Source organism: Oreochromis niloticus, linkage group LG6 (assembly GCF_001858045.2).
Source record: "Oreochromis niloticus isolate F11D_XX linkage group LG6, O_niloticus_UMD_NMBU, whole genome shotgun sequence".
Classification (NCBI taxonomy): Eukaryota; Metazoa; Chordata; class Actinopteri; order Cichliformes; family Cichlidae; genus Oreochromis; species Oreochromis niloticus.
In genome coordinates, this window is record NC_031971.2 from 28,960,302 (window position 1) to 28,982,121 (window position 21,820).

General features: G+C 38.6%; 2 protein-coding genes across 2 annotated transcripts in view; one reads left to right on the plus strand and one right to left on the minus strand.

Annotated features, from left to right (window-relative positions):
* tusc3 (tumor suppressor candidate 3) overlaps window positions 1-5,192 on the minus strand; it is a 75,187-nt gene extending 69,995 nt beyond the window's left edge. The window contains exon 1 of the mRNA XM_003449983.5: window positions 5,038-5,192. Within this exon, the coding sequence (XP_003450031.2) occupies window positions 5,038-5,142 (105 nt within the window). The 5' untranslated portion in view covers window positions 5,143-5,192. The remainder of the gene's footprint in view (window positions 1-5,037) is intronic.
* A 5,858-nt stretch (window positions 5,193-11,050) lies between these two features.
* The window catches only part of LOC100704890 (zeta-sarcoglycan), a 325,170-nt gene continuing 314,400 nt past the window's right edge, over window positions 11,051-21,820 (plus strand). The window contains exon 1 of the mRNA XM_005454752.4: window positions 11,051-11,873. Coding sequence (XP_005454809.1) covers window positions 11,835-11,873 — 39 coding nt within the window. The 5' untranslated portion in view covers window positions 11,051-11,834. The remainder of the gene's footprint in view (window positions 11,874-21,820) is intronic.

A 21,820-nucleotide genomic window follows, 5' to 3' on the forward strand; every position in this document is an offset into this window, starting at 1 on the left:
AGCCACTCTCCAATTCCAGTTTGTAAACCATCCTAACTTGCCTGAACTTCCTCCCTTAAACAGAATATTCAATTACATTATTTAAAAATCAATAAGAGATCCCTTGTATGCAGACTGGACAAAATTTCAAAAATATATTTTAATAAATATGAGTTAAAGCTATGATCTAGTTCCAGTTAAGTGACTAGAGCCAAAAAACAAACAAATATGCAAACCTATGTGTACTTATTTAACGAAACAACATTTAAATATTTAACAGCTTTACCTTTAACATTCAGATCATGTTATCCTTCACTACAGTTTAGAGTTAAATCATACATTGGCCAGAGCCAGAGGAAAGGGCAGTGAGGGAGAGCAGAAATTGGTGAGAGGAATACAAAGTGCTGCTTCACCATTTTGTCCATTTCCAGCTAAATAAGATCTTCCTCCGCCTCCTCCACCTCTCCTGCTATGGCCTCTGGCAGGCAACTGGGAAAATACATTTCTCACATTATAACCCCTCAATATCTCTCCTGTGGCTCATCGAAAGTATGGCTGTCTCTCACTCTGTGTGTGTGTGTGCGCTGTGTGCTTTGTTTGTGTGTGTGCGTGTATGCAAGTGCGACTACCTCCTCTCTTCTATTTGGTACTTTATAAAGGATGGTCCAAAGTTAAATGTTGGCAGACAAAATACTTTAACTCCAAAGTTTTAAAGAGTTCAATGTCAGAGAAGCAAACTAATAATAGCTGGATAAATTTAAGCCGGGTAAGTAATTGAGAAATGCTTTTTCTGCCACTCATTAGGTAATGTAGAGGTGTCCTTGAGCCGGTCAGTGTCTAACAGACTGTGACTATAACAGGCAACTCTCCTGTGCATTTTTGTGAAAGTGAAGCAAGGCATTGCTGCAAATAAGCACTGATGCACTTACTACTCTTGCATGAATAATGTTACAAATAAGAATTTTATAATAATCTATTTTTTAAATCTATTCATTGTCATTGCCACTTAACAAGACATTAAAAATTTGGTTTAAACCAGCCACAGTTTCCCACAAACTACACAAAACTGATTATTTATATAGTAACACATTTTCATTTTTTAATTTTCATTAAGATACACAAGCCTGAAGTTGTTACTTTATAATTATTGAAAGTCTCCTAGATGCAATATGGCACATTAATTACAGATCCACCTCCCAAGCCATTCAAATTAGTGACAGAAAGGGTTTACAGCAAGCTGCAAGGCAAACTTGCCATTTTCAATTATTCATTCATTTGCTCACTCATTCAAGTACTTTTTCATCAGTGGCTAATCAGTCATTTATTCATCATTTCTTACACTCAGTCAGTTCTTTGTTCATTCATTAGGTGACACATTCAATTCACTCATTCAGATGTTCATTCACCTGTCATGTATTTGTCCATGCATTCTTTCTTGTACTCATTCCACAATTAGTCCACTCAATTAATTTTCTATTCATTTTCAAAGTCAGCTTAGAAGAAAGGTGTTGATGAGGTGGTCCAACAGGAAAGGCACAACAGCATTCTGACTTGATCCAAGTCCCGTGGTCTATAAAAATATATAACTGCTCAACATACTATAGTCAGCAGGGTTCATCAGACTTTAGGTAAATAACTTCACTACATATAGCTAAAGGAAATGAAAGGGAAGAAAATGATCTTGTGATTTTAATAATGGAAACCATTACAGGATAGAATCACAACACAAGTTACAATCAACTCTGCAGATAAACCAACAAAAACCTATTGAAGTTACCCACATACAAATCCACTGATCATGACTATGTAGACAAACAAAATTCCTACAATGGCAAAGGACTATAACATCCAATCTGGTCTAGAACATCTAGATATCCCAGAGTGCTAATATATCATTTTTATACTTTTGTGACTACGCTTATTAAATTTGAACCTGCTTATTTAATGCTTCATTCTGCATTCTGTGTTGTCAGGCCAGCATCTAGAGTCACAGGCAAACATCTAATATGCCCTTTGTATTTATGTTTTAAAAAGTACAATACAAAAAAGTTAGCATCTTTTGTTTTTAAATTAGGCCAAAATTTAAAACAAAAAACAAAAAACCTTGCACTTTTGCATTTTCAGTGCCAGTGGCACTATCACTGATTCTAATTGTTGGGTGAAAACTTTAGGAGTGCTAGTTTAAAGATAGAGACCAAAGCCATGAATGTACTGCAAACAGTTCAAAAGCAGAATTAATGTAATTTTAAACACGGCTTGGTCTAAATTCACAGAATGTTAAGGTTTTAAAAATAAAGTGGCCCAGTAAATGTTCCTGTTTCAACTCCCTAGTTGATGCTGGGAGCATCAGGCTTTTACTGTGTTTGCGTGGATTGTAGATTGGTAGCACAAAATGTCTGGCTACATATATTTACAAATATGATGTTCTATCAATAAATAAAATAGGAAAACGTATGATGGAAAAAAGAGCCTGATACATGCTGTGCTTTGTAGCTGTTTTCTACACAGTCCGATACTCTTAGCTCCAGTGCTGAATGCTGACGAGTTTACCTAAAACTACTTCTAAATCTGACTAGATGCTGACTCCACTTACTGCACCACCACCCAATATGATAACCATTTTGGCTGACAGTGCAGTCAAGAGCCATTTAGAAGAGGTGCTCAAGATTTTATGACCAAACAAGGATGAGGTTCTACACTTTTATTTTATTAAGAAATTAGTCACTAGGAACATCCCTAGTAGAAAGGCAAGATGAAGTGCTTCGATCAAAAGAAATCTCTTGTGCAATAAGGTTAGACACTCACAATTTGATCTGCACGCGGGAAACAGTGTTGGAAGGGTGGTTCAGCTAGCTCTCATGCTCCTTGTTTCTCATGAAAACCCCCCAAAATATCAGTGATCGAGAGGAAGACAAGAGCATGGACAAATTTCAAATTTTATGTCAAGGAAAATAAGATGTTTTGTATGAAGCAACTCTAAGCAGTAAAAACACTAGAAACTTCTTCACTTTATTAGGGCTGCAGCTATCGATTATTTTAGTGTTTGAGTAATCTCGAGTAATTATTCCATCGATTAATCAGATAAGAAATACTTTTTTCTTTTAATGAGCAATGATGAATATTCAAGAGAGAAAAAACAGATCTTTCAGAATGAACTGCTCATTGGTTTCCATTTTAGAAATTGTAAGTTTAACTGTATACAACATCTGTCAAAAAAAGCACTGTTGCCTCACAGCAAGAAGGTCCTGACATCGACTTCACCAACTGTGTGGAGTTTGCATGTTGTCCCCATGTCTGCGTGGGTTCTAGATACTCTGGCTTCCCCCTTCAGTCCAAAGGCATGCAGGGTTAGGTTACCAGTAGTAGGTAATGCTAAACTGTGAATGGCTGTCTGTCTCTGTGTGTTAGCCCTGTGACATACCTGCAACTATGATACTTACCCTATGACAGCTGGGATAGGCTCCAGGCTCAACCCCCCTTATTAATAATAATTCAGTCTCCAACCTAACAATCCTCAGGTCTTGGCTCAGAGTTTAATGGCCCATGAACATTGTTATTTGCTTATGAAAAGAACTTTTATTTTTATATTTTTAAATATTAGTGCAATCTAAATAATACAATGTTTTATACGATTTCACTTTTAAACTGAAAATGTTACGAAAGAATTGAAATAAATATTATTGGAGCAGATACAAAGGTTGCATTTCTTCATGTCAGAGTTTGTTGATGAGGTGGTTTGATGAAGGACTCTAGCTGACTTTTGCAGTAAAGATTTGAAAGGTGAGCACAGGAACAACAGTGCTGTTTTGGATGCTAGAAAACACTTTCTTTCACTCAACCTTAGCTCACCATCTCGGTAACGGCTCCACCATTTGCATTGTTGAATTATCAGTGTTTTTTGTTTAAAACTGAAGACTACGTGGGCTTATTGTTTTCAGACTTTTTATTCACACGCTGATCCTAAATACGTTTGTATTGCAGGTCTTTTTTAAGTTGCAAACGTGGGTGAAACGCTCACATATACATCGTTTAACACACAGCATGCTACAAAGTCCTGTGTTAAACGAAACATCTAAGTAAATTTTTTCTAATCGAATTATTCGATGAATCGTTGCAGCCCTACACTTTATATACTTTATTTATTAATCAACTTTAAATTTAGATCACTATAATTGTGTGATATTTAGTCAAAAGACTACGACTAGAACTAAATCAAGAACAAATAATAAAACAATAACAGCGTTGCACATCATCCCAAAATTGCTAAAATATGTGTCATATGCCTGTTGTTGATATAATTAGGGGGCTTATATGGTAACTCAGAACATGTATTACTTACTTTAATGAATCAAATGCAAAGCTGGTGAACAGACCTTATTCATATTGTAAATACATTTGGCTGCGTAAATACAATGACTTTCCCCTCACTATCCTTTTGGATTAAACTGTTCCACTACAACTTCAATAAAATAACCACACCACGCTCTTTTACTGAACAGAACACCGGCAACAGGCGCATCACAGAAACCTCAGCACGCTGCTATCAGTTGTGGTTATTCTGGCATCCTCACCAGCATTATAAAACTACTGATAAGTAAACCGTAACACTTCCTATTCTGACAGATTTCAAAATAAAGCCATTACTCGCGACACTGCACCAGTGTTTGAGTAAGCAGTGCCAAAAAGCACCAATAGAAACGGTTTCCAAACAAAACACACTTTGCATACTGCAACTGTTGACAGCCCGCATTAGCTTGCTCTGCTTATTCATGCGTGCCCTTTTGTCATCGTCAGAAACACAGGAGGGCGTAGTGAAGCAGAAAACGTGACAAGCACACCTTTTTATAAGACTTTTCTTTAAAACACATATTGGCACCAATGGAATTTATTGCTACTAAGAAACGGCATGTCAAGAGTCTCTCTCTGCGTTACTTCCTGGGAATTCTGACTAACCCAGACTAGCTTAAAAGACACCGGCAGGTTAAACCTGCACATCCCTTTCAGTGAGTAGCGTGGCCGTTTTACATGAAAAATACATTTTTACGGTTGTAACATTACCTCTTTCTTCTTCTGCCCTCCCCCCGGTGGCAGACATACCATTAGGCAAAAAAAAACAGCCAAAACCTGCAGGTTAACAACGGATTTAGCCCAAACAGACGCCATGACTGAAGGATGCTATGAATGCGAGACACGTCTCGACCAAGCGATTGGATCCTACGTTATCCAATCGGCGGAAAAGGATTTGAATATGGAGACCTCTGGGGTTTGTAGTTTTAACGTTCACAGTACTGTCCTGCTAATACGTTTCTAATTCATGCGTTGGAGGAGGCGTAGCCAAAAAACTGTATTATTTCCATGATTTAGGTTTGCCTCTCATTTATAAGCTATCTATGACCCTGACCTAAGTAGTTAATGAAAAAAGCCAGGCTATAGTCACATCATTATTCTGTAGAATTATGATTTCAGAGCAACCAAGTGAAGTTAAAAATATACATATATGAAATATGTACTTATTTGAATACATTAAAAAATACATTAACAAAACTGATCTTGCAATAAATATTACCTTTGTGAAAATCTTAAACATTTAAAGCAACATGCATTTTTATATTATAATTTACTTGTTTATTCATTCTGTGGTTTTAAGCCAAAGTCGTTGGCAGTCTGTGGGCAGCTTCAGACCACCCATCTACACAGAGAGTGTTTTCTGATGTGGAAGTATCAAAAAATGTGGTACAACCGGTTTGTGGGTCATGTTTCCTTGTGCTGTTTTTGATCTGTCCGACAACTACAGAGAAGAGCAAAGTTAAAACATATAAAGCTGAGGTTAAACCAAGTGTTAAAAGCAATTAAATGTGTCCATGGCAGCCACTGCCTACTTTTCATAATGTAATTTTTGATCTTTGATGTCTTTTTTTTCTTTGCACGTCTCTCTTATTAAACTCTGCTGTCACTTCTTTTCCTGACAGGTCCACTTGTCAACCAATCAGCATTTGGCCAATAGCATTATGCATGTTAAGCAATGTGCAGTTTGGATTTTGGGGGATTTCACAGGAGCATGTTTGTCTGTGGGCAAACAGATACAACAGGGTAGCATAAATTAAACATTAAGCTGCCCAGTACAACATAGTGTGTTAGGGTGAAGATGCTTTCGTTTCTCGCTGTCAGAAGGAGAATAGAGGTCTATAGAGTGGATTGCACCGGACATGGGTCTTAACTTTTTTGGTCACTTTATGCATTTTAATAGCTTTCACAAACTTAACTCTTTAATTTCTTAGCTGCAGTGGCAAACTACAGACATTCTGTAATATTTTTTGCTTTATTATCTTAATTTTCTGTAGTGCAAGATACACTTAAGATACACTTACACATTTTTTTGCAAATTTGTGTCTGTACAGAACCCCAGTGGATTTTAAGTCAAACAATTAAAATGTGATTGAAGAGAACAATTCCGTAAGTATCCATAAGCTCTGGAAATATGTTTTGTTCTGCTAATTGCTGACAATCCTTTGTGTTGCTTTACCAAACCAGCTACCTTGGAAACTGTTTCTGCTGTCAAGCCAGCTCTGCCTAAAACTGCTTTTCCTAGCAAGTACTGTGTGAAATAGTTAATCATGTTCCTAAGCGAGTCAATTACACCACTGTGTCATGTGTTGGTCAGCCTGAGAAAGTTGAGTCAGTGTGCCGTGTGTATCAGCCAACAGCCCCAGAGACTGAATATTATGTTCCTAAGCTTGTTACTCCTGTAACTGTATATTTTGAGACTAGTAATGATGCTTGTGCCTCCTGGTCAGATCCTTCTGAGACTGTTTCCCCCGCTGCGAAAACTGGATTCCCCCAGAGATTGAGGCTCTGCCCAGAGCCTACCCAGAGACTGAGTTTGTGGCCTCAGCCAACTCTGGAACCCCAGTAGTCATTGAACACAGCTTCCTGCGTCTGCTGGGTGCTCAGCCGACCCATTCCAGCTTCCTGCAGATTCCACTCTATCACATGCTTCAGGGACTTAGCCAGAGGGTCCCATGCCGCCTGAACCTGTGGGTCTGCCTGAGTCTGAGGGGTCACCGGAACCTACTATGTGCCCTGTGCAGCCCCAGCCAGAGCAACCCGAGCCTGCTGTGTGCCCTGCGCAGTTCCAGCCTGCTCCCGCTCCACCCAAGGTCTCCGCTCTGCCTGGTCTCCGTTCCGCCCGAGGTCCTGAAGGGTCATGTCTCCGCTGCCGCTGTCTACTTCCTGTCCTGCTGCCTGAGGGTCCCCACCTTTGTCGCCGGCCTTCCGCTTGGCCTCCCAAAAACTTTTTTTTGTTTTTTCATCTTTAATGTAAAATATAAGCAGAAGGCACGGGGTGACCGTGGCTCAGGGGGTTGGGAAGCCGGAAGGTCGCCGGTTCGATCCCTGGGCTCTCTGTCCTGGTCGTTGTGTCCTTGGGCAAGACACTCTACCCTACCGCCTACTGGTGTTGGCCAGAGGGGCCGATGGCCCGATATGGCAGCCTCGCTTCTGTCAGTCTGCCCCAGGGCAGCTGTGGCTACAACTGTAGCTTGCCTCCACCAGTGTGTGAATGTGAGAGTGAATGAGTAGTGGAATTGTAAAGCGCTTTGGGTGCCTTGAAAAGCGCTATATAAATGCAATCCATTATTATTAAGTAAACATTCAGTATAAATCAATCAAAAGTTTGATAAATCAATCAATCTGTCAAGTTAAGATATATTTAATCGAAAATTGAAGCATGTGTTTTTAAAGGACTGTGAGACGTTACTATCTCAGTTCCTGTGGCTGTTGCAGACTGTAATGGCTTTCTGGAGAGAAAAAAACCTCACCCAATGCTTCTCATCTAAACCACTGTTTTTAAGAGGAAAATGAATATATGAGTATGTGAATGAATAAGTCTGTGTGTTTTCACGAGTATATGAAAACACACAGACACAAACGCAAACCCGCATGTGTCTGTGTGTGAAATTAAACGCATACTGGACTATTAAAGCCAGTGCACCATGAAACAATCAGTACATGTTACAGTCTTGTTAATTCACAGTTCATTCACTCGATAGTGCTCAGTCATGGAAACATTCCCAGACTTGTTGGCCATGGTTGCAAAACGATTTCCTGGGAATTACCTTACATGGTTATTGTTTAAGTTGTACTGCAGATTGCACCTGGTAAAAGTTTTGATCAGATGACCTCTGGAATATTTCTTTTTTCCTTAAATCTTTATTTCAAGACATAGAAAAACAGCATTGTATTGTGCCAGGAAATGCAATTTTATCTAATCCATTTTTCTTGGATAAGGATAAGGAAGCGCTGCTTTAGTTAAATTAGGATTACTGGAACTCTCTCACTGTTCCATAATTCTTCTCTGGGGCACTGAAGCATTTTCATGTCAATCCTCTATGTTTTTCTCAAAGTATCTAGCACTCAGCAGTTACCTATAAGTTGCTGTCAAACTTTATACTGCGAGGCCTGGGAAAAAAAGTGACCCTCCCCTGAGTTTTTGCTCTTTTTGCATCTAGCAAAGCAAACAACTGCACTTTGCATTTAAGTAGAATAAAACTCCTGTCTGATCTGAAGCTAGAGGAACAGAGGGAGTGCAGAGGGAGAGAGACACAGAGAAGCATGTTAAGTCAGTTGCTGCTACTGCAGAACTCAGTCATGCTTCTTTAGACCAGTGTGACAGGTAAAATTACACACTACATGTTTTAGATGGGGGTTGGTGTACTGACACAAAGCAACAAAGAGGGATACACAGAATCAGAAAGGTTACTGTGAAAGATGAAAAGATGAATTCAGTCTCATTTAAGGAAACATTTTGTGCTGTAACTAAGTTTTGATTAAATAAATCAAACTTTTTTTTTGCTTATTTTTTGTAAAGTAAAAATTGCATTAGGTACAGTGCTAATCCATTTTCATTTTTATTTGAAAACCTCTGGGGCAGTTTTGCACAGAATGCATTTGCTGCACTGAGAGCCCAATTCATAGGGCCACAAAGGCAAGAAAGGAGTGGCCAAAGAAGAAAACTGGCAGTCTGAGTTGCCAAGTGGCCACGAAGAAATTTAAAGGACTTAGAATGTTTTTGTAAAGAGGAGTGGACCAAAATTCCTCCTGAATTGTGTGCAAACCTGGTGACCAACTACAAGAAACATCTTACCATTATGCTTGCCAACAAGGGTTTATCCACCAAGTACTAAGTCGTGTTTTTCTTGAGGATTAAATGCTTATATCACTCAGTGACATGCAAATGAATTTATAACTTTCATGTAATGTGGTTTCTTTTCTGTATTTTTGGTTGCAATTTTTACTCTCTCCATTAAAATGAAACTACCATAAAAATGAGACACTGTTCATTTCTTTGTATGTGAGCAAACTTACAAATTCAGCAGGGGATCAAATAATTATTTCCTCCACTGTAAATGAGAAGCAACGAGACGAGAGGGGAAAGATGGGTGATGGCATTTCCAGCTAGCACAGTAGTGAGTACCCGCAACAAGGGTCAGACTCTCCCATATGAAAAATCACAAGGACTAAGAAAAGTGATTAATTGCTCTGCAACACAAAGTTTACAGGAAAAAAAAACCAGAAACAGTGGAGCTAGATGGAGGTGGTTGTGATCTCTGAGTTGCAGAGCTGCAGGAAAAAGGAAAATAGTGCAGCCAACAGAAAGGTTGAGAGAATGCAACAATAAAAGGGAACGAGAGAATGGAGGAGCGAGAGAGACAGATAGATTGGAATATGAAGGAACTGGAGGCAAAGATAGCAGCAGGGAAGTTAGAGCGAGTCATGTATTGAATGAACGTACATAAGAAAAGAGTCAAACAAACAGAGAGGGAGGAGCAAAGAGATTGACTGAGGCATTCATTAATATGATGTTCGTTATCTCTGACGGACTCCCTCAACAAATGTTCCTCTGTTCTCTAGTGTGCCATTCAATAAGTCTATAGCTGTGTGTGTGTGAGAGACAGAGAAACAGTGAGTGGGAGTTATTGTGTGTTTTCCTATGATTATGTGTTCATCAACTCTCAGTCTGAGCTCTGTACAACAATAAAGTAGTACTTCTAAATATGATATGACTGTGCAAAATGATAAACAAACCTTTCTTGTAACAGTATGGCTATATGTTTGGCTTCACTTGGGAATGCGTTCTGTGACAATATTATGTATCATAACCACGCATCTCTTAGGGTTAGTGATAGACGCTAAAGTCAAATATAGATATTAGCAATACTTTTAAAGCACAGGTCTTGAAGATTTTTAGACTGAATAGTCAGCATTTCTGACATTTCTTCCCAACATATTGTCACCCTATGTTTCCCGTTCACTTCCTGTTCTGTGCAACTTTGTGCTTGACAAGCCTTTATCGTCACCTCTTTTAAATGTCCCTCTCATTCCTTTGTACCCAACTCCATTGCTCTTCTTCCCCGTATTAGTTTGCTTTGCTCTCCTCTGGTCGTCATCTTCTATTCTTTCTTTTCCTCACCTCGTTTTATGATTACACCTTCTTGCAAACATTTTTTAAAAGGTGTTTTACGGATAAGGAAAAGCCCTGGCAGTCAGCAGGCGGTGACAACTTACTATTAAGTAAAGGAATTAGGACAGTTTACACCATAACATAACAAGAAAGAAAGAAATTTTGTCAATCTATAAATATGATCTATTCATTGACTCTTTTACAGTATTTTTCTGTTCCCACGCAATCACAGTATGATTCGTCTTCTACAATATCAAAAGACTGATACTGTATCTGACTAATGCTTTTCCATTGCATTTGTACTCACAAACACACTTCAAATGCAGACACGCACAAAACCACACACAAGCTACCCCAGACTTTCTGAAACAACCCTCTTTCAACAGCCTCTGCATTTAAATACCCTTCTTGAGTTCTGTGGCAAGCAGCATTGTCCATTCATCTAATTGATTAGAATGCCCCCCAACAATCCATCTCTCACTCACTAACTCACTCACACACACACACACACACACACACACACACACACACACACACACACAAGAAGCAGCTAACATCACACTCTGGGGCGTCAGACACTGAAATTATATACGTCAACATCACTGCCTATTCTCCTCTAGTTTTCCATCTCCTATCTTCAGCATTTCTTCCACCGGGTCTCTCTCTCTGTGTCTCTTTCTCACTCTCTGTCCCCCCCTTCTCTCTCTCTCTCTCTCTCTCTCTTTCCCTTTTCTTTCAGGGAGAGCTGATATCTCTGGCGGTTTGCCGCATGGAAGTCGCCCAGGCAAGGCAGAATATCATCTCTCTGAGCCGGACGTCTTCTCTCCATTTGCCCACCTCTGCAAGAGCAGACACAGCACACTCACATTTACCGGGATTCCACGGGATATAACGGCATTTATCCGCTGATCGACTATCAGGAGAGTCTAAATCCCGGCTTCATTCCAGCAGAGGGGCGATATTTCTTACTCAGATGTAACAACACAAAAACACGTAACGGATCACCAAGTGTGCAAAAAGCCGCAGCTTAAAACATTACGCACGGCGAATTCTTTTCTTTTTCTATTTATTTTCAAATTCATCCATCCATTCTCTGCACGGACAAACCGGGGACCGGAGGCGGGGGGTACTTCCATGCTATGGAGTCCTGATTTTACCAAGCGACCCAGAGGGAGGCTTGAAACTGAGAAAATTCGTCGCCGTGCTGGAATATTAATAGCCAAATCCTAACAATAATCAAGGGGATATTGCAGCAGAGTTTGGGACTCTCGAGAGCACCCCAACTTTTTTTCTTCCTTTTTTGTTTCCGTTTTTAATCTCTTTCCCTCTCATCTTCTCCGCCTGTGGGACTTGTATTTTCGTGACTGATTTGCAGTAAGCTACTTCACTTTCTGTCATGGACCGCTCGACGTCTTTGGATATAGAAGCGCTCAAGGTAAGACAGTCGCAGCAGAGAGACGCGCACTTATTCCTGCAGAGAGAGTTGCAATACCCTTCTGTATGGGTGGATGAGTGGAGACACTGGTGGCGTATTGGGTGACTTGGAATGATGAGTGAATTGTCTTATGGCTGTTATTGGCTGGTTGGATTAATCCGCAAATGACTGACTGGTGCTGAAGGGTAAAGCTGATATCATGAGACGATGCTTGTTAACTGTTGGTTAGTTGGATGGGCGGCCAGTAGGTTGTTTGTTCTTCTTGGGGGGACCAAGTGACTTTTCGATGCTGGGAGGTTAACTGGTATCTGAAAGTCTTGAGGTACAATCATCAAATGGGGTTTAACATTCGGGTCGAGTAAACGGATCTAGTTGCAGCACTATCGAAGAGCTCCTTTCCCTCTCTCTCTGTTTCTGTTAAGTATAAACCCACACTCGTGCATGTTGGTTAGAAGAGGAGTGTGAGGGCGAGCGTGTGTCAGCATTCAGCGTGTAAGGTAAATTTCACTAAGCTTTGCTTGCACAAAGATTTGTTGCAGTGAACTGTTGTGCGGTGTTGGGACATTCGATAGACGGGACGAATGCGCCCGACGTGTAAAGGAATGAGCAAACATTCATAGAAACAGATAGAGAAGGAAGACTACCACCACATTTGTCATTTCTATCCCCTCTCTTGAGTTATTAATCTTACTTTTCATTTCGCTCGGTGTAATACAGGGCTTTTACTGGCTTAAAAGTGAAGTTGGCGATTCCTAAATGTCAAGGGGAAAAAATAAATACCTGTGTGTACATGTGTCCACAGATTTAGGCTATGTGGCTGTGTATCTATATTTGTGGAGGAAGCTTATATAATTCTTGCTATCCTTTTATTCTAACCTTTGACATTTTTGTCCAATTTCCTAGGCATTTGCATGTCCATGTAGGTCATATTCGGTGTTTTGTGGGATGAATCTTTTTGCACTTCACAATGAGAGCAACATAATGGAAAAAAAAACAATAATAAGACATTGCTTCTATCTATGGTTACATTTAACCAGAGGTAAGAATTAATGAAGTACAAATACTTTGTTACTTTACTTGAGTAGACTTTTCAGGTATTTGTACTTTACTGGAATATTTGTTTTTCTGACAATAGTTTACTTTTATTCCTCACGTTTTAACACAGATATCTTTCCTTTCTGCTCCATACCTTTTTACATTTTCAAAACAGGCTCATTACTTTAGGTTTAATGCATTTGAGGGGTGCTGTTATTTCACATCACTGTGGACTTCCCAGTATCAAACTGATTAAAACTGTAGTCGCTATATTCAGGGGTTAAAGTCTGGAACAGTCCATTTTTGGCAGAAGTTTAAAAGATGTGTTCATAATATTATCGAGCGAGCAATTCAGAAGAGAACCAAGCATGCAGCCTCTTTTCATGGTAGTTTCATTTTAATTTAGCAAGACAGAATATTAACCAAAAAATCTACAAAAAGCACATTACATAAATTCGATATCCTGTCATGCATATCACTGAGTGAAGTGAGTTTTTGATTCTCAAGCAAAACATGACTCTGTACTTTGTGGAGAAACCCTTGTTGGCAAGCACAGCAGTAAGGCATTTCTTGAAGTTGGTCACCAGATTTGCACATCACATGAGGAATTTTGGCTCACTCCTCTTTAAATAAACTTTAAATCCTTTAGATTTCTTGGCTGCTGATTGGCAACTCAAAGCTTTGGCTCCCTCCACAGATTTTCTACATATAGTTTTTTTTCCCTTGATTTTTGGTTCGCCATTCATGTGAGGTAACTTTACATGGAGATGGAGAAATATGTGAAAAAGACAGGACAGTGGAGATAAGATAAAATAAGATAACCTTTATTAGTCCCACACGTGGGAAATTTGTTTTGTCACAGCAGGAAGTGGACAGTGCAAAAGTTATGAAGCAAAAATTAGAATAAAATAAAATAAGAATAAATACAGTACACAGCTGTACAGAACAGAATAAAATAAAATACTATATACAGTAGAATAAAATAGAATAAAATATACAATAAGATAAAAATAGAATACAAATGCTATATACAACTGAGTAAAAATACAACGATGCCAGAAAAGATTATTGCACATTAGTGTTATTGTATAAGAGATTACTTTTTAACTGTAAGGACTGCTCAGTGATATTTGATTAACTATACATTTAAAGATTACATGGCAATAGCATTTTATAGTTGTTTTAATCATATATTAGATCAGCATGTGATGTAGAATTATATTATGGTTTTTCATATTGTGAAATGCCCTGTAAAATAAATTGAAAACAAACAGGATAGTAGGGGTGAAGTTTATATTTTTGAGCTATGTTGGACTGGTGAAGAGAAGCTGAGGTGTTCATGGTCAATGTTAGGTTACATCAATGGTAAGAGAGATCAAATTAAATTTAAGGTAAAGACTGTGATGCTGATTAGATTCACTCACTGAATTCCACCTTTATACCAGCCTTATAATGTTTAGGTGTCAGAAATCAGCTACACTTGCTCATGTGACATCGGCTTATGTTGAATTCTGTTTGGTAAATCCAGAAAGAGCAGTGAATATTGGAGCAGCAGCTCCAGCACATGGCAGCTGGTGCATTAAAAAAATCCACTGCAGCTCAGAATAGAAAATATCGAAAATATTGTCCATATGAATTCTTTTCGCCACCTTACAACACTACACTCGACTATACTCAATTTCCTGTTTTGGTGCAGAAACAAAGTCACCCACACTGTAGGAAACACAAAATGGAGATTAATTCCATTTGCTTTTAATCTGTTTGTGTTCTACATAACACCTGTTCAAGCTGAGTAAATAGTTTAGAATTAGAATTTGGGTTGAAATAAAGTTTGTGTTCCCATGTATTATTATTATTTTTTTTTTTACTATATGACATGAAGTTCAGTTTCATTTGAACAAAAATAGCTGGTAGCTGATATCCTCCAAAGAACTATATTTTACTTTTATACTTTGAGTGAATTTCAGAACTTTTTCCACTTTTACTTGAATAAAGAAGTTGAATCAGTACTTTACTTTTGACAGATCATTTTTTTTAAACAATGTGTATGTGTAAGTGTCTGTACTTCTACCTAAGTGAAGAATGTTTGTACTTTTGCCACCTCCGTTAATGTCTGCTAGTCATTTATCACTCAACTTTCACTCAGTATTTTGGCTGTTTTTAATGCGGTTCTCTATTTATATATGCTAATTCAATTCATTATACATTTGAATGATATAATGAAAATATATTCGCTCTAACTCTAGAGTAGGTCATTGTTAGCAGTCATGGACATGTATTGAAAGATAAGTAAATAATAGTAGTTAAGAAAGCTCATTGTAGTATACACATTAATGGCCATTAATGGCCACATACATTGTACAGCTATTATACCACTGAGTTTTCAATAGGGAATACAATGTAGACACAGACTGTGGGTGGAAATGTCTATTTACTGCGTGCTGCTGCATTTATTGGTGACCAGTAACTAGATAAATTAACAAATCAATAAAATTCCTCCGAGGTTTGACATTTCAAGCAACATTTTATGTGATCAAATTTCTGAGAAGGGGACCTTGATACCGCACTGATGCAGAGCTCCAAATGGACTCAGCTGGCTGGTTGCTGATTTAAAAGATCAAAATTGGCGTTCTGATTTTAAAATGACCTTAACTGTTAGCCAAGGAAACTGACCTGCAGAATTTTGTGAGTACTAATGTTTTTGTCTCTGCTATTTTCTGGTGTCTTTTTGATGTTTGTTCCTTTTAGACATGCACTCATTTCTGTTAATTTGATGAATCACTTACCAACTTATTTTCATAGGCAAAGGTAATTATTAGTAACAAGTTTAAATAAGAACTCTGGGCACTTTGTGTAAAAATATTATGGCAATCTGATAGTTACATTTATATATATGAAGACATATATGTGCATCTCTGTTATGAATTTTTGTAAGTTGCCCAGCTCACCAAAAACAAAACACAACTGTGTTGGATAGACACCTAAACAGCAAAAGCAAATGTGTAGTTCTAAAACTTTAAAAACATTAAAACAGCAATGTGATGCCACTAATGCAACTGAGGTTTTTGAATAAAATTCAGCATCGCATGTATTATTCCCATTCTCTCTGAATGACTAAAGGTAAATAATTAAGTTAAGCTGTCATTGCTGTCATTAGATTATGTTTTGTTAATCTCTATACAGTGGAAGTTACTGAATGTTACTGTGATTGCATGTTAAAAGCTGGTGGCCCTAGTTTTATAGCGCTATATTAAAAGAATAATGACCTTTCCTTTCCTTAAAAAAGTAAATGACCATGCAGGATTTCCAGCTGTTATTCCCTAAAAATAATGATTACCTGTACCTCCCATCTCACGTAAGAGCGCTTGGTAACTAATCAAATCTCACTCCTAGCGGTGTTAGTACATCACACTACATATTGAGTTTAAAGCATTTCCATCTAGTTCCACTACGTCCATCTCTCTATCTAAATGCTTGATGTTTTCTGCAGAGCTGGTGTCATATCCTTGGCAATGGTGACAGTCCCTAAGTTTGAGTGCATTGGGTTTTGGCACTCAGAAGTACTCACACATACACACTCCTGCAGTATGCTCTGTGAAGGTTAGAAGGTATGCACATCTGAGTGAGTTTATATGTAAGAAATCATAATTCATGATTAAATGCTGAAAAGTGTAGGAATCGCAAATGAATATAGTGGCTTTTCTAATACAGCAAAAGTGTCTGTGTGTGTGTGTGTGTTTGAGAGGGAGAGAGAGAGTGAGAAAGAGAGAGAGAGAGAGAGAGAGAGAGAGAGAAACTGCACAGGCTTACTGACCACATAGCCTTCTGGACTAGTGGAGACAAACGTATGCAGTATATACACACAGCAATCCAATCTAATGAAAAACCTGATTTTTTTTTCTTCACTTAGTCAAATGTGTGCGTGTCTAGTGCCTGTGTGTGTGTCTGTGTGTGTTTGAAAAAGCACTCTCAGGAAATGAACAGAGAACAAGGACAACATCGGGACATTGATAAGACACTGCATTATATCAAATCTACAATTGGTATGTGTGTGCGTGTTTGTGTGTGCATGTGAATGTGTGTGTTTTTAACCAGAGACCTATGTGCTCATAAATCAGTGCAGGTTTCAATATCAATAGAGCAGTTTAAGTGGTATTGATCTTTAGTAATAGCTGCACCATAAATTATATACAGTATAATAAGGGCAGTCAGATTGAATTTGACCCTCTAGATCAGAAGCTCCGGACTTGTAACAGGCATAGGAAACCAAAAGGGGCTTATCTTTCGTAAGTCTACAGATTATAAGTTAACACTGATATAACTATAATTTTACATTATAAATAGTGTCTACAACTTTGCGACTAGTGAAAAAACAAGGAAATGTAATTCTTTTTCTAGCCACCATAGAACACAACTTCTAAATTATGGTTAGTTAATCACAAAGTGGACAGCCAAATGAACCAACTTATGATACAAGCCTGAAACTGAATGAAACAGCATTTGCAATGTGGCTGTTTTCCCACCTTGGTTACACTCTTTCACTTAAATCCATTTGGTAACCACCCAGTGCAGCCACAGTTTTGCATTTCTGGCCACTGAGCAGCTCAATTGGAGCAATTGGGGGTTCAGTGCCTTTTCCAAGGGCACTTCAAAAGTAGCTGCTGAGGGATGGGAGAACATTACTCATTCATTTAAGTGAGCTGGGCTCCAGCTTGCCTCTCTAACCTCCAAGTTAGAGAGTGCAATTCTTCATCTGTGTATCACCAGTTCAGTTCAATTATGTTACAAGTGCAAAAACACACATGAACTGATTACTTAATGTGTTCCAGTGTGAAATACATTATATTGTGGTGACAGTCATGTTTGTTGAGGTTGCCATTGTGACAGCTGCACAATTTGAAAGTGGGGGCCTCACGCTCAGCCACACTGACTTCATTCCTATTGTAGTGGAGACTTCCCAAACATTAGCATGCATCCTCATTTCAGTTTTGAATCCATAACAGATAGGCTGTGATGCATTACGATTCCTGACTGTGGCATCACATTAATAACAAAGCCTTTCCGGGTGGCAAATTATTCCTCTGCAATAGGCAGCTGAATGTGAATTTAACCACTTTGAAGTTTCTTAGCCATTGGAATTGGAACATCACACGGCATTGCATAATGTGCAAATGAATAGAAAACACAAGACTGACATATTAATATTTCTGGTTTTTTTTAAACTTTTGGTATTTAGACAAAATGAAAACAAAGGTCTAAAAGAAATGTTGGAAAATAAAATAATCAACACTTGCTCAAATCAAGGTAACGTATTAACCTGTAGTATTTTGAACTAAGATAAATTCCTCCCTTGTATCATTCAGTGATAAATTTGACACTGACTTACGTGACATTTGGGGTTAAAGTGATAATCAGTGTTGACTGGTAAGTTAATTTCACTTAACAGAGGCAACCTTTAGTAGCTAGCCAGTGTACTTCGGTTCTCATGTATGCACAGTTAAAAATGTATTTCAGTTGATTAATATCACCATTGCCTCTGTATTAAACAGTCGTCTACTATTTTTTTCTACTTTCTAACACCATGCAACACTGGAGTAACAATGAAAAAATATTGAAAAAGATAGTCAACTATTAGTGGAATTACAACAAAATGGAAGTGATTGGGAATAGCAGGAACTCAAACGCAATGTTTTAAATGTTTTAAAGCATGCTGCCACTGGATTCTCTGGAGTGACGAATAACACTTCTGTGGCTCGCAATCCGGTGGACGAGTCTGGGTTTGGCAGTTGCCAGGAGAATGGTACTTTTCAGACTGCACTGTGTCATGTGTAAAGGAGGGGAGATTATTGTGTGGGCTTGTTTTTCAGGAGCTGGGCTCAGCCCCTTAGTACCAGTGAAAAGAACTCTTAATGCTTCATCATACCAAGACATTTTGGACAATTTCATGCTTCTGACTTGAACAGTTTGAGGATGGTCCCTTTCTGTTGAAACAGAACTGCGCACAAGTGCACAAAGTAAGGTCCATAAAGACATGGATGAGCGAGTTTGGTGTGGAAAAGCTTGACTGGCCTGCACAGAGTCCTGACCTCATCCCAACAGAACACCTTTGGGATGAATTACAGTGGAATTTGTGAGCCAGACCTTCTCGTCCAACATCAGTGTTCGACCCCACAAATGCACTTCTGGAAGAATGGTCGAGTTGAAGCTCTTATAGCTACAAAGGGTGGGCCAACATCATATTAAACCAAATGGATTAAGAATGGGATTTCACTCATGTTCATATGTGTGTAAAGGCAGACTTGTAAATACTTGGCATTACAGTATATAAATGAGTGCAGGTTAAAACTATCCCCATTTACTCTAGGCTTCCTTTTTTAATTTTTTCTTACTCCTACCACAATGTTTTTTAATTTCATTATAAATTCAATAACGCACACATGCACACACACATTCACTTACAGATGACCCGGAGCAGGAGTGTGCTGTATTCAAGGTAAGTTGCAGAGTGAAGTAGTCAGTAACCTTCTTTATCCACATCAGTTCATTTTACAGGTAATTACCCGATTTTGCAGAAAGAATATTTCCATTACACAACATAGTGTGGTTGTGCATGTGTGTGTGTGTGTTACATAAATAGAATTTCACTTGCAATCATGGCTTTTCTGTGTTTACGTTTATTCATGTTTGTGTGCGTGTGAGTGTGTGTGGGGGTTGGGGTGGAGGTGTGTGTGTGTACTGCTTGGGTAGCAGTGTTTAAAGGTCTAATAGCTATGGGGCTAGAGTTGGCCTTTTAAAGGTTAATTTACAGTGTTTAGACTGTATGAGTGTGTGTGCGTGCATGCATATTGAAGTTTACGAGTTATGTCATATTTGCTGAGCAGTAAAGTAATTCACAGTATGAGCCCCTCTCCTTCACATTGCTCGTAGGCATGTATGTATTCTGTTCTATGTGTATGTGAACTCTAAACCACCTAACATTATGAATTGTTTGAAGGTGAACTAACACAGCTGTGCAGCGTAATAACTAAGGAAAATACACTTGTATTTTGGAAAGTAATGCTGTTTTCTTTCTTCTTAGACTTAAAATGCAGTTTTTTCTCAGCAAAAATGTTTCTTAAAAAATGTTTCTTGAAACAAGAACTAGAAACAGCTGGTCTAGCACCATCAGAGGCTCCCTAAGAGAACCTTACCAATATGTATTTCCCTCTTTCCTGTAAAAACAAAGTACATACAAAATACCGTTTTTAAATAATGGTTTCTTTTATTAAGCGAACAAAGTTATCCAAACCTACCTGGCCCTGTGCGAAAAAGCAATTGAGCCCTAAATCTAATAACTGGTTGTGCCACCCTTGGGAGCAAGAACAGCAATCGTCTTTCACATTGGTGTGGAGGAATTTTGGCCCACTCTTCTTTGTTTTACTTCAGCCACATTGATGAGCTTTCAAGCATAAATGCCCCATTTAAGATCATGCCAAAGCATTTCAATTGGTTTTCAATTAGGAGTGCCTGATTTGGGCAGTCCAAAATCTTCATTTTGTTTTGTTTATTTTATTTTAATTTTTTGGTGGTTGAGTTAGTGTGGTTTGGATCATTTTCCTGTTGCATAACCCAGCTGTGCTTGAGTTGGGTTATGCAACTTAATTAATGGCCAAATCCATCAGGATTTTCTGTTACAGAGCAGAATTCATGGTTCCATCAGTTACGGCATCAATAAAGTCATCAAGGTCCCAAAGCAGCAAAACAGCCTTAGACGAACATGTTGGACTGTTGGCACAATGTTCTTTTTAAGAAATGTACACGAAATGCAGAAAATGTAAAGGGGCTCAAACCTTCCAAAAAGTTCAACTTTGGTCCACAGTATATTTTTCAAAAAGTCTTGCAGATCATCAAGATGTTTTTTTTAAATGTGAGATCTTTATGGTCAGCAGTGGTTTTCACCTTTTGTTGAATCACTGAGCTTAACTGAGGCAAGTGAGGCCTGCAGAATTTAATTAAGCATCAGGGATATTTTAAGAATGCATGCAGCATACCTAAGTCACATTCGTCGATATACAAGAAATCATGGAATGGGAGTTGTCTGGGCATGCATTACTCAGTAGTAGATACCTTAGGAAAAAAGGCAGAGTGGACTGCAGACGTGTTTTGTTAGCAGAGAGAAAACATGGTGGGGTTGATCTTGGCCCTGGGGAGACTCTAGGGTCTGAATCACTATATGATTTAAACAATTACACACACAAACACACACAGTCGGCCAGACAGAGTCCTGCAGACGACCACTTTTTTTTTGCTTATAATAACCAGTGAGGAAATAGGTGTAAATGTGTGAATGCATTACTATAAAACCCTTTGCATCCACATGCGGATACAAAAATGAATCCATTTGTGTTTGCCTGTGGTGCATTTACTGTGTACTTGTCCCCAGATCACCACTCATGGCAGTAATCACTAACATACATACTCAGACACACACACAACACACACACACACACACACACACACACACACACACACACACACACATATCCCCGTGGAGCCTAAAGCTTCCAAACGAGCGATCAGTCTTAACAATGACTGATGCCTCACCTCACTACTTGCCACTCAACCTTTCCTGTGAAAGCCTGTGACAGTGTTGTGCATTTGTTTCTCATTGTGTGACCTTTATACCCTATGTTAGCCAGTTTTGCACAAGGGAATGCTCTGTCCACTTTATGTTCTCTCATACTCTTGCAACCACTTTGTTCCTTTTCCGCAGCAATCACATCGGCACTTACTGTAGAGTGTGCGAATGAAAGCAAGCAAATTTGGGTTTTTGCTGCGTTAATAATGTGAGTATATATTATAAAGCTATACACATTTTTGCAGCAGCATTACAACATACGCAATGCCTTCAAAGTTACAGTGGTTTTTAAAAA